Source organism: Hippopotamus amphibius, chromosome 11 (genome assembly GCF_030028045.1).
Source record: "Hippopotamus amphibius kiboko isolate mHipAmp2 chromosome 11, mHipAmp2.hap2, whole genome shotgun sequence".
Taxonomy (NCBI): Eukaryota; Metazoa; Chordata; class Mammalia; order Artiodactyla; family Hippopotamidae; genus Hippopotamus; species Hippopotamus amphibius.
Genome location: NC_080196.1, coordinates 99,215,085 through 99,228,826, shown reverse-complemented (window position 1 = coordinate 99,228,826; position 13,742 = coordinate 99,215,085). Strand labels below are relative to the sequence as shown.

Below are 13,742 nucleotides of genomic sequence, written 5' to 3'. Positions count from 1 at the left end.
GAGCCTGCAAGGGTCAGGGGATTTGAGTGAACAGTTCTTGTGTCTTGTTCAGGACACATGAGGAAAAAATGATTGCTACTAAAACACAGGATCATATCTACTCTCACGAAACAACTGAACAAGGGACCATCTATATTGGGTTATTCCAGAAGCACTGCCTTCCTCTCTACATGGAATGTCACCCTTAGAGAAATGTCCCCAGGTCTGGAAGGTTGTTTTCATCTTTATGAGCAAACTACTGGAGGGCAAACCCTGGTGATAGGGCTTCCCCTTCAACATCAGCAGCAAGGCAGGCTTTAGTAGACTCGGGGCAGGATTAAATCCTTGGGAAAGAGGCCCAGGGGGTCCCAAGAAGAGAAAGGCAGTAGGACACTGAAAACATACCTCACACATATTCCCTGGGTCTGGCTCTGGATATGTTGGGAATCACCGTGGTTTTAAAAGAAATTAGAACACATCACATCTTATGTGGTTCTCTGATAATCAAAACAAAGGCAAAATAAATCTCTTCTCCATTTCACATGTGATTTCCCCAAATGAAGGAAATCTAAACATATGGCAAGAAGCTTTAAAATCCGTTCATGTGTGAATGTCATGATAAAGATGGGTCTGGGGAGTACTGTGAACCACAGGCCATGTTCTCTGAGAATGGAAGGGAATCTCTGGAACCCATCTTCTCCCTCTGCTGTGGAGCTGACTAAACCTGGCTCCAGGGATTACTTCTCCCAGGTGGGAAATGGAATTTTGGAGAAACGGTGCTACTTGCTAGGCTTAAATTTACTGAAAGAGGGGCTCAAAATGAGGTAATAGAAAAACGGTCAACAGCTACAGATAATCTGATGACTTTAGGTGTTTGAATCCAATTTCCCTCCACTATGTGACCTTGGGCAAGTCGGGTGACCTAACTCTCAGCTATTTCCTCGGCTATTACGCGAGAAGGATCATTCTCAGCTTATGAAACTATTATGAAGAAAATATCAATAACATTGGCAAAATACCGGGTCATAGTAAAGGCTGAAGAAATGGGAATTATTATGCAATGAGGAAAGCCAGCCTCTATGTTCAACCTAGCCCATCTGATGGTAAAGATAAAGCAAGTCTGAGCTTTTAGTGGTAGCAACTACAAAGGAGGATTCAGTAAGTGGCTTTCAGAGAGGGGAGCTAAAAATTCAGCCTGCCTTCATCAATGAGCACACAAGTTCATTATCAAGCTCTCTGTTAATCTCAGTGTTCACCACTGTCCTCTCATTTGGAATTGAAATAAGAGAACTATCTGCCCTTTGGACAAGATATTTAAGCCTTTATTGTGAAGGGTAGTAGGCTGGGGACTGGAATCTAATAGACAAATGCCCTAGATGTAAAGAACATTAATTGGAAGACTCTTTATGGACAATTAATCACAGCAAACAAGTTCAAACCAGAGGTGCTGCTTCAAAATCATGACTTTAGTCAAAGTTGAAAGATACAAGAATAGTTAAGTATTTGGCACAAAGGAAACTTGTTGATGACCCGGTAGAACTGAGGCGCATAGAATGCCGTCTCTTAAGGGTTTTGTTTTGCTTCTTCGAGGGAGGCCACCATCATCAGTGTCAGTTCAGCTGGGTGTTCCTTCCTTCAGGCTGAGAACCTGGAGTAGAGAGGTTCCACTTAAAAAATATTTGAAAGAGTTAAGCAAACATAGTCAGTGATGCCAAAGTCTAATGCTAGAAGTAAATCCATTCCCAACAAACCATCAGCATCACTTGGGAGCTTGGTAGAAAGGCAGATTGCTAGTTCTACCCCAGACCTACAGAACTGGAAACTCTGGGGCTGGGATCCAGCAATCTGAGCCCTCACGGGTCCTCCGGGTGCCTGTGAACACACTAATGCTTGAGAACCACAGCTGTCCCCCGAGAGAGAAATTAACTTCCTCTTTTGAGGAGCCACTATATTTTCAGGTCTTTTTGTTATATTAGCTTAACTTGTGTCCTGATAGGACTACACAGATATAAATATAAGAAAAACTTTATTTTAAAAAAATTTTTTTTAAATTAAAGTATAGTTGATTTACAATGTTGTGTTAATTTCTGCTGTATGGCAAAGTGATTCTGGTATATGTATACTTTATTTTCATATTCTTTTCCATTATAGTTTATCACACAATACTGACTATAGTTCCCTGTGCTATACAGTAGGACCTTGGACCACTAGGGAATGTAGAATGTTACTTTGCTTCTTAGAAATGCCTCATTCCACATATCAAAGCTAGTTTATGAATTACACAGTTACACATTATAAACCCATGACTGTAAAGGGTAGTCTGTGGGCAACTTGGGAAGAGGAACTAATTTGGGTTGCTGCCAGTTCTAAACTGATTGTGGTTGGCTTGTTGAGGCTTCTGTTCTAATTAACTAAGACTGAAGAGAGAATGAGTAGCTCTAATTTTAAAACACTTCTTTGTTTCCATACAGCAACCTTTACCCACTGAGATGAGAAAACACTTTTCATCCAGACGAGAGCTTATTATGCTTTCCAAGAATCTCTGGCAATTCAGGTTCCCCCAGCGTCCAGACCAGCCATTTGTTTCCAATAAAGGAATTACTAAGATTCTCAGATCGGTCATTCCCTGCTCTGTGGCTCAGTTGTCTTGACCAGGCGATGAAGAAGCCAGGGCCTGGGGTTCAATTTCCACACAGGCCAATTAGCTTTGCTTTTCTCCAGGAGCCCAGGCTGCCTGAAGATGCTGTCATACATTTCACAATATGAGCCACCGGTCCAGCTGAGGATATGTGACAAGATGCTTGGAAGGCCCCACAGGGGCTCAAAATATTGAACCTGAGAGTTTGACACAAGAGAATGGAAGTAAAGGGACAGGGAAAAGGCAAATTGTGTAACCTAGGAAGATCAAGGACGCGGAGGCAGGAGAGGGGGTCCATGGTTAGGGGTGGGGAGGAGCTGTATTTGAGGTGGGGGGCCAGCTTCACTCTGCTGGCCCTCACCTTCATAGAAACAGTCAGGGTAATCAGAAGCTTTTTACTGTTGATCATATGTTACTCTTGATCGTATGTTGCTTTTCCTATATTTGGAGCTTCCATTGGAGCATTTTACATATTAATAAATAAAACCTTTCTATTCTCTGTGCTGCTTTGATGGGACAGTGGGAGCAGTCCCTTAAAAGTGAGGGCAAATTTGTACATTTACTTCCTCCACGACACCCCCAGATCCCTTTCCTCATGTCCGCCAAGTAAAAGAAAAAGTCCTGGGCTGCAAAAAACAATGAACTGGGTCCAAATTACAAAAGGATCCCAAAGGCCAACCTCAGCCTTCATTGAAACTCAGGATGATCCGCAGCCACACCCAGGATTGTGGAATAGGCCCTGGAGCTGAGCGGAACGTGGTTTCATGTTATAGAAGCCATAGGGTAAAACTTCCATTAACTTTTTTCTTCTTCTTTTTTTTTTTAATATTTATTTATTTATTGGCTGCACTGGGTCTTTGCTGCTGCACGTGGGCTTTTCTCTAGTTGTGGAGAGCAGGGACTGCTCTTTGCTGTGGTGCACAGGCTTCTCGTTGCGGTGGCTTCTCTTGTTGTGGAACATGGGCTCTAGGCAAGCGGGCTTCAGTAGTTGCAGCACATGGGCTCAGTAGTTGTGGCTCACAGGCTGAGGTGCTTCGAGGCATGTGGGATCTTCACTGATGAGGGATCGACCCTGTGTCCCCTGCATTGGCAGATTCTTAACCACTGCGCCACAGGAGAAGTCCCAAACTTCCATTAACTTTTATGAGAAGGGTAGAGTTAAAAGATTTAGGTTAACCTTGAAAATTATTGGTCATAACTGCTAAAAAGTTCTGGAGGCTGTTTGCCATGATACAGTAGTCTAGATTCAGTGCTCATTTACCTAAATCTTTTCTGAATCAAGGAAATATCTTTGTCACCAAAATGTACAAAAATGCTCAGTTTCCAACTACGGCTCTGGGAGATTTGGCAACAGGACTTGATGTTTTATTACTACAATGGGAGAGGGGAGCATATGTGGATAGTTTTTAATTTTAAGTCCTCAGCCTCTAGAAATCCCTGCTGCTAATTCTGATAACGCTCAGCTAAATTATTAAATTTCTTTTCTGAGTGATAAACTGCTTTGGTCTCTGCAAAGATTAAACTAACTGTTGAATTTGTTTTTCATGGTGCCGGGAAATATATCCAAAAGAATAGTACCAATGTGTGCAATAGTTAGTTATTCAATGTGAGGTAGCATTAAATGAGATGGGCTTTCTGAACTTGTAAAAAGAGGAACAAAGCATAAAGAGATAGAATAGCAAAGCAAGGCCTGATTAGAAAAAGATGACTTTTTCAGCTCACACTGTGTACTGATCAATACTGTCCCCTTAAAGCAGTCACTTTCTGTGACTGCCCACTCAATCCGTCCTACAGCACTGCCGCTCAGAGGCCTTTTTTGGAGCTCTACTTTTGCAATTGCCTTCGAAGTTTACAGAATGTCCTTCTGAAGATGGCAGAAAAATTCCAATCCTCGAGGAAGAAATTGCATTTTTCAAAAGATTCCAAAGTTATGCAGAGCGAGGTTTGGAGGAATAAAGCAACTCAAAGTGGGTGTTGTTTGGGTCAAAATGAAGCACTGTAGATGAATAATGTGATAGGGTATGGGGGGTATTTTATGAATGAGCTATGAGGATAAGTCCATTTCAATGTGTGTCAAGTTATTTTAGAGGGTTTTGTGGTGGTAATCACGGTTACTCTTCAGACCAATCAGAAAGTACTGCTGTTGGACATCCACCCACAGGAAGTCCAGCAAAGCACTTGGCCAAGAATAGGCCAGGCCACCCAGGGCCCAAGAAGTCAATCACAAATTCCGAGAGCCCTCAGAACCCTGTGATCTATCAACAGACAGGGAGCTTATATACACAGGTGTGGACAAGAGAATCAGTCACTCAGAGATCTGTACAGAGTTGGTACCTATTTCTGTATTGGTTGATTTAATCCAGATTTTCTTTTGAAATAAAGGCTACCAGAGACTTTCTCTGTAGGTACTTAATGCGACAAATGAAATTTTTTTGTTTGCGTTTAGCATAGAGAATCCACAGTAGACGGGAGACCAGTGACACGTAAAGGCTTCCTCTGGAGAAACCAGCTGAGGCTTGGCCACGCCAGCCCTGAACCTCTGTTAAGGGACAATCAATCAGAATTAACCACCGTAAAAGAGGGACAGTGTGAGGTCCCCATGGTTTGTGAGTGCAACACAATATTATTTATTGCCAGAAACAGCGAGAGGGCAGGCTGCTACTGCATCCTGCATCCTTCATATTTAAGATCAACGAGGACCATTCCCAGAAGATGCCTTGCACGGCAGCAGACTGTCCAAGGCAGACAGCACGGGCTTTTCCCTTGAAAAGCTACATGACTGGTCTCAGTTTCCTCACCTCTAAAATGGAGAGAATAATAGAATCTTCCTGAATCTTTCTCCTAAGACTGGTGCGAGCATTACCTGAGGAAATGGATGGCGGTAAGCTATTACACCCAGTACTTGGATTATGGAAAATACTCACTAAAACTAGCAGTTATTATTACTTTTTAATTACTTTTTGCTGGAGTGTAGTTGATGTATAATGTTGTGTTAGTTTGGTTATTATTATTAGGAGTATTGCAGTGATTATTTTTGCCTTTTATCATAAATTTCATGAAAACATAAGTTAATGAGAATCACATCATTTTCAGTTGCCTTGCTTTCTTCCTATAAATTTTATTCTCTCTTTTATCTCATTTACTGTCTTTGTACCTAAACAATGCCAATTTGGTATAATTCTTTTCCCCATCCTCTATAAAATCATATATAGAATGAATCAGTTGAACTGAGATATTTTCATCAAGTTTTAAAATATTAGGATAAGCCCCGAAATAGGTGATCTTGGAACAAATATGAAGGAGTACTATAGTACTATTTTGCATCAAAAGTAGCAAACAAGAATGTTCTCTTCTAAAAGCATCTGTGAATAGGACCTTCCACTAGTATTCATCAAAAATAAACATATCAGGACTTCCCTGGTGGTGCAGTGGTTAAGAATCTGCCTGCTAATGCAGGGGACATGGGTTTGATCCCTGGGCTGGTAGGATCCCACATGCTGCGGAGCAGCTAAGTCTGCCACAAATACTGAGCCTGTGCTGTAGAACCCTCTAGTCACAACTACTGAAACCCACATGCCTAAAGCCCATGCTCTGCAACAAGAGAAGCCACCACAATGAGAAGCCCACGCAACGAAGCGTAGCCCCTGCTCGCCACAACTAGAGAAAGCCCAGGTGCAGCAAAGAAGACCCAATGCAGCCAATAAATAAATATAAACAAACAAACATATCTATAGATCCACAGGGATCAACTCAAATAATCTATGTCCTCACTATCAAAATAATTTGGAAGGGTCTGGCAGGTTAAAAAAATCCTATCAATGCACAATTGCCAACAAAACTCCCAAACTGGAGTTTGATGTGTTAAGAGGAAAAATAATCTATGATGTTGAAAAGAAAAGCTAGCATGGGCATTGGCCACTCATTTTCTGAGCATGTGCTAGTGTCAGCCTAATGTAGGTGCTGTGAAGGCTTGCCTCGGAACAGTTTTTTTCTTCCTTGCTCAAACCTCCCCTCCTTCCAATTCTCCCCAAACACCTTCCACCCCCACCCCACTTCATCCCACTCCCACTTCCCCAGTTTGTTCATTATACCTTTGAGTTTTGAACCTGTGTCTTTAAAGTTGCTGCTGTCCTCTGAATCCCAAGTAAACTGGCGAATGCCCAGGGGCTCCTGTAGAGGTGGCTGATGGCTTCTGGCCCCCTTCGCTTCTAGGAGGCTTAGCAAATCCCTTGTAGCTTCTTCCCATTGAATGTACTCCCTCAGCTGTTCCTTCAGTCTCCTTCCCTCATAAACATATGGGGACTCTTCTGTGCTCTTTTTTCCCATTAAGTGTCCTGTTCAAAAACAAAAACATATAACCAGTATTGTATGATAACTATATAGAGAGTATAACCTTTAAAAATTATGAATCACTATATTGTACACTTGTAACATATAATATTGTACATCAGTTATACTTCAATTTAAAAAAAGAATGTTAAAAAAAGAATGTTGTGATGCCACATTCATCAAGAAATAAAATCAGCATGTACTTGGGTTCGGAAAAACCCCAACAAAAGCAAAAACAGAATGCCACAAATTTAATCCAGGGGAATGAATGAACGAGAAATTAAAAAGGGCACCAATTGTGTTTGTGCTGCTTTCTCCTAAATGTGGGGTAAATAGCATTTTATTGATACTATTAGGGGTTAGTTCCTAAACGACTGACAGATTTTGCTCCCTGTTCAAAATGCCTAATGAACGGACAGGATTCAGAACGGCAACTCAGGAGCCCTGGGTCTCGTCCCAGCCCCCTCTGCTAACTAGCCAGGTGACCTCTCTAAAGTCATTTAGCAACCCCAGACTTCAATTTTATCAACAATAAAATGAACATGTTGGACCAGATGACATGGAAGGAACCTTCCACCATCTAAAATTCTATCACCACTTCTGTGTGCATTGAATTTTATTCCCCGCTGAATGCTGGCATTTGAACATCTTCCCCAGTCAATTTTAAATTGCTCCTGAAGAGAAAAGTCTCTGTGCTTTTCTTTGCTTGAATAAAAAGGTGTTGCTTTCCTCTTATCTATAACACAAATGTACCAAAGGAATTTTTCATTTAAACTTTCTTAGATTTTAGCTGAGACTGAACCTAGAAATTGCACCTAGAAATGTCACCTAGAAATTACAGTTTGTAATGAAAAACAAGTTGAAGACAAGTTCTGGCCAACACTTTTCAACCATGTAAATGCAGAATTTTCTCTTGGAGGTCTAAAATGGTCAGTGAAAGTCTATCAATGGCTCCAGGGATGTGCATTTGCCATATAAGCAAATGAAAGTTGCTGTGCAGGAGACCAAACCGCTAAAAACGTGGAAATTCATGTATGCAAATGGGGATAGCCTTAGGGTCAGAGGGTATGGAATTTGTTTTTTTAATATTTATTTATTTTTAGCTGTGTTGGGTCTTTCTTGCTGCGAGTGGGCTTTCTCAAGTTGCAGCGAGTGGGGCTACTCTTCCTTGCGGTGCTCGGGCTTCTCAGTGCGGTGGCTTTTCTTATGGAGCACAGGCTCTAGGTGAGCAGGCTTCAGTAGTTGCAGCTCGTGGGCTCAGTAGTTGTGGCGTACGGGCTTAGTTGCTTCGAGGCATGTGGGATCTTCCCAGACCAGGGCTGGAACCCATGTCCCCTGCATTGGCAAGCGGATTCTTAACCACTGCACCACCCAGGTATGGAATTTAAGGTCTGTATTCGCTACACTTTGGCTCATTGCTTAAATATACTCACAATATCTTATTTACTTTCTTCAGTTGATTTTCCCCTTTTCTCTGTAATTGGGTTTTAGAGCACTTTCAAGTTTCTGCCATTAATAAAACTATGGTGCTTTTTATTTAAAGCTCACAAGGAACGAACTCTCTGTGGCTCCAGTGTTGACTAGCATTAGAAGTATGTAAGGCAGACATCATGAAAATAGAATTTGACAGACTTCAGTCACTGAAAATGGAAGGAGGCCTCTTCCCAGCAGTTCTGTCCACCAAGAGAGAGGCCCTCACTCTGACTTTATTGCTTGTGTGTGTATTTACAGTTCACAGGATGTTTAAATGCAGATTATTTCATTTGATCCACACCATAATAAATTTGATAAAAATGAGACTTGCCAAAGGTCACACATATGCAAGTAAAGATTCTGGGATTAAAATCAGCTCACAGTCCAGCCTCTACAATATTATACTGCTCTGAAGTGTCTTTGAACTTCCTAAGAATATAAGGCAGTAAGAAATCATTTTGGGGTCTGGAAATAAGGATAAGGTCTACCAAAGGCATTCTAATGTTGTCAAAAGGAATGGAGATCATATATCACTATGTCATGACTCATTTTGTGACTCAGAAAAATTAATTCTGTGCGTATTGGGGAGCCTGAAAATGAGGTTTTCCTGCATTGCAGTGTGAGCTTTGCCAAGTCACTTAGGACCTGACACTTCACACAATTTTAAGACTCTATCGAGGACACTGTTCCAACTGAAGGTTTGGAATCTTGAAAAACTGACTCCTCTCTTATCTGCTTGGTGAATTTGGTGCCCAGATATGCACTAAATAACCTTGCCTTCAGCCATCACAATGATTATGTTGCCCAGCTCCCAGGAAGTAGCGACTCATTTGGCTTTATTAATATGGAGAAAATTGAATCATGATAATGGGAAAGCAGGATTAGAATCTGATGCTCCCAATAATGACCTCAGTTGCTCTCGTCCTCAGTCATTGCCTATCATTTGGTTGGGATGCTGTAAATGAGAAAGGCGTTATTGGTACTGAAGTGGAGGAACGATGGAGATGTTTTTACAAATAAGAACTTCCTTTTTGTAATATTTGAACAATTTTGTGACTTTTTTAAAATGGAAGGCTAAAGTAGGCCTCCATTCTGTGGGTGATTTAACATAGATCTTTGAGATCTTGTACTGAATTTCAGTCTGTGTATATTGGTGGGTGTTCAGACTCCATCCCCTGGACCACAGACTTTTTACCTTTCTTAAGCAAAGTGCGCCATCTATGACACCCCAAGGAAGCACACATTCCCTGGGTCCTAATGCACTTCTTAGCTAGCTACTGTCAACCAAATAATCTTCTCCATAGCAAGTGGATGATATGCCCACTTCCATCTCTTCTCCCATCATCATTTGTTACGTGTCCATATCATAATAATGGAGAGCTCAGCATAGACAAAAGACAGACATCTGACAAAATAAAATCTTGGGGGGGGCGTGGAGCTGGAGGGCGGGTAGCTTTTGCCCCTTTTTAGTCACTTAAAAATACCACTAAAATGGCAGGTTTGAAACAGAAAAAGAATTTTCTTGAACTCCAAACTTGAAGATTTTCCTAACTTTAGAAAATATCCATTAAGACAGAAAGTGTTGAGTATTAAGAGCTAGTTTTTCTGGAGTGATACGTCAACTGTATTTCACAGTGGCTGGGGCAGCACAATTGTGTAAGGCCATTCTGCAGCTGAACACTGGTGTTCAGAATTCAACCTTCCACGACACGCTTCACATCAGAGTTAGAAGCACAACCAGAAACATTTCATGGGCACACAGGGGATAGTTACCAGTGTTAGTGCTGACCTATATTTTCATCACACATAAAACATTTCCATGAACATTGAGCCAGATCGGAATTGGTTAAGTTTTCAGTCTGTTAACTTGTTTTCCATAGCCACATCACGTTTCTCTCAGCTGGAAGAGGCATTTCACTTAACAAACCTGCAAATTTGTGCTGACAGCTTCCTCATGGACAGCAATATGTAGCTTTCGTTTGTTTTAATTACAACTAAACTGCATGTCTTCAGTGATTGAAGAGGACAGGCGTTTACTTAGAGCGGAAAGCTCAATTTAAAATCTAACATGGCATTCCTGCTTGTGAATGCTCACATTCCAACAGAGGGCATATCCACCCAAAGCAAACTTTTTAGCAACTGCAACAACATTTTAAACCCAAATGTGATTTTCTACGTCACCGCCCCCTTTCCCTTGATCTTCATCAACTCTGCACAGTTAGTCAAGGGAGAAAAAGTAAAAAGTATGTTTGAGAACAAATAAGAGAATAAGACAATTTTGGGGTGCCACTGTTCAGTACACTTTGGGGCAGGGAATGCCCAAGTACCACCAGGGAGGGTGATTAAATGGCAGATACCCTGAAGACCTAGGGACTGATGTGCTCTGGAACCACAGCAATCGGGGTTGGCTTGCGTCTGAAATAACATGATTCTAGCTTCCCAGTTAACTCTCTTGTCCTGCATTTAGCCTGCAAGGGTTACCTAACAATAAGCTTTTTCAGTACAAAAACATGGATGAGAAAAAGAGGCTGGAAATCTGGAAGTTTCCTTCCACCTTCCCAGCCCACTGACTGCTGGCCAGACTGGACAATGACCACTTGATCTAAACTTCCTTGAGCCCTTTTTAAGTATCAGTTCCAGGTTTGGCTTCTTAAACATCTTCTGAGTATCCTTCTCTCTGTAAGTGCAGGGGTTTTCACCCATCCCAACCCTTCCTCTCTATACCAGGCTCCGGCGTCCAGGTGTCCCTCAAAGATGACAAATACTTTCATCCCTGGGGTTGCCAAGACTTGGCAAATGATTTTTTCAGTAATAATGAAAACTACTCTATTGCAACCCAGAGCTCTCCATTTCTCTGATGGAAACCTACACAACGCACAGGATGTGCAGTTCTAGCCTCACCCCATCTTCTAAATCAATCCTAGTCTGTAAATCCTCTGAGAGTTGAATTAGCAAGTATCTTTCCAACACACCCTCCCCTACTCCTAAGCAGATGACTAAGGAAATCGTGAAACACACACACGCGCACACACACACGCACGCGCGCACACACACACACGCACGCACGCGCGCGCGCACCAGCCTTAAATCTCTTTAGGGATCTCCCGGGAAATGCTAGGGTTGTTGTAGACGGCTGTGTGGGGAGGTGTCTGAGGAAGTCGAACGCTTTGCATTATTTGCCAGAGGATCTGCTCTGCGCGGCCGAGAGCGCCGGGGTGATGCTGGAGGAGGGAGAAGCTCCGGGGCCGCTACCTGCCTCCCAACTGAGGGGAAACAGCGGACGCGCGCTCCGCGGCCCGAGACCTGGTCCAAGCCGCTGTGGTTCCGGGGCAGGGAGGGGCGAACCTCCAAGCCCGTGCCCAGAAAGCAGGACTTGTAGGCAGGGGGAAGGGGCTAGGGGAGAGGGTGAGGTATCGGGTCAAGAGAGGCGGAGAAAAGCGAGGGCTTAGGGTACAGAGAGAGAGACCCGGGATCAGCGTGGAGACCAGGCTTGATTCCCGGGGCACCGAGCCTGCTGGATGGAAAGAGGGAGGGTTGGGCAGAAGGTCAGGGAAAAGAAAATCACCGCAAGGCAAAGAAGGACTGGGGAGATTCAGGCGAGCCCCAAACAGAGGTGGGATTCAGGCGTCGCTCTCAGAACAGATCTGAAACCCAGGGTGGGCGCAGTGCCCCGGGTCCCAAACCTGTGGCTTTGCCGGGTGCAAAAGCGCAGCCGCCAGGCTGGACCAGGGCTCTGAGACGCGCTAGGGGATCCAGCTCCCCAAAGTTTTTCAGGAAGAGAACCGCGCCAGCCAGGGTTGTGTTTAGGCGGATAAAAGGAAGTGCTGGGAGACGCGGAGGGAGGGTGATCTCCACGTAAGGTTGGGATTTTGGAGAGCTGCGTGCTGGCTCGGGTGTCCTGGGGAGGAGGGAAGAGAGGGGGAAAGGACCGAGGGACCAGTCTGAGGCTGCCGAGGGACCGACGGCTTCCCAGGATGCTGAAGGGCAGGCAGGGTAGCGTTTTGGGAGAACGGGGTGGACGTCTGAGTAGAGAGGTCGGAGCAAACCCAGTCCCCAACGCCAAGCCACAGAAACCCTGAGAGATGGGGAGACAAGCCCCCGCGGCTGGCTGGTCCCGCCAGGACTAGAGCGCGCCGGACACTCACCCACCGCCCAGTGGTTGCCGCGCGGGTACATCTTGGCCAGCACGGTCCCTCCGCCCGCCGACACCGGGGCGGCCGGCCCCCGGGGCGCCTGGCAGAGCACCAGCGCCAGCAGGACGAGCGGGAACTCGCGGCCACGCATGGTCCCGGCGGGAAGCCCTCCGAGCGCCGCGGCGAGGCTGGGCAGAGAGTGCGCTCTCCCCGCGGAGCAGAGACGGGAGCACCAGAACCTCGCAGGAGCGCCGCCGCCGCCGCCGACAGCGCCACTGCTGCAGCGTCCACGACGCCCCGACTTTATATGCAAGCCCGGGCGGGGGCGCCGAGGGGCTCCTCCACCGCCGACCCGAGCGCTCTGACGTCTCCCTATAGCGAGCCGGGGCGCTGGGACCACGGTCTCCGAAAATTATCCATCTTCCCGCCGAGTGATGAAAAGGCTGAGTGTACCTTGTCCCCTCTCTTTCCCTCGTAGTCCCGTCTGCCTTCCCCACATTGGATTAAGTCTTCCCATCCTCGACGCCTTCGTTCCTGCACAATTCAGTGAACTCCTCCCTCCCCAGCCTCACCAGGGCCCCTCCCGCGTTAGCTGCTTTCGGATCCTGCTAGAGGGAGCGATGACCCCGCGGCCTGACCCCGGGGCCGAGGGGCGGGGGCGGCGCGAGGGTGGATAGAGAAGGACGAGCACAAAGGACGGATGTTTTTAGTCGGGCTTTGCCGGAGGGGATCGGAGCCCGGATTGCAAAGGACTTCCGATTCTCAGACTTTTCCCCTCCGTGGACCATCTCGCTGCTCGCGGTCCCAGCCCACCAACCTCCAGACCTTTGCCTCCCTCCTACAGAGCGCCCCACCTTCACCTTCACCGCCACCACTAATACCCTCACTCCACCTGGGGTTTCGGAGAGTCCCTGCCCATTTGTAGGGTGTGATGGAGGATGGAGCAGGAAAGACATGTTACGTGATCGGAGCTAACAATAGTTTTACTATACTCCTGGTTCCTTTCACCAGCCTACGACATCCATATAATAGATGAAGCTTTTGTGCCGACTTCCCTAGGCTGCGTCTACGAGAAAGCTCAAATTGTCCCTAAACTGCTATTTACACACTTCTCTAGAGCTGCCCAACCTTCCCCTGCTCCTTCTGTTCTCGGATGTGAGGAATGATCACCAGCCCAACTCCCGAGGTTC

General features: G+C 45.2%; 1 protein-coding gene across 2 annotated transcripts; it reads right to left on the bottom strand.

Moving 5' to 3' along the window:
* Nucleotides 1–1,589: 1,589 nt before the first annotated feature.
* Nucleotides 1,590–12,703, bottom strand: GRP (gastrin releasing peptide). Of its 2 annotated transcripts, XM_057700392.1 has the most exons (4): nucleotides 12,565–12,703; nucleotides 6,724–6,951; nucleotides 5,520–5,536; nucleotides 1,595–1,627 (listed from the first exon to the last, which is right to left on the bottom strand). In XM_057700392.1, the coding sequence occupies exons 1-4, from the start codon at nucleotides 12,701–12,703 to the stop codon at nucleotides 1,595–1,597; spliced, it is 417 nt and encodes a 138-aa protein (XP_057556375.1). The 2 variants fall into 2 exon arrangements, with proteins under 2 accessions (XP_057556374.1, XP_057556375.1); XM_057700391.1 differs by lacking the exon at nucleotides 5,520–5,536 and having other exon boundaries at nucleotides 1,590–1,627; nucleotides 6,709–6,951.
* Between the last annotated feature and the right edge of the window lie 1,039 nt (nucleotides 12,704–13,742).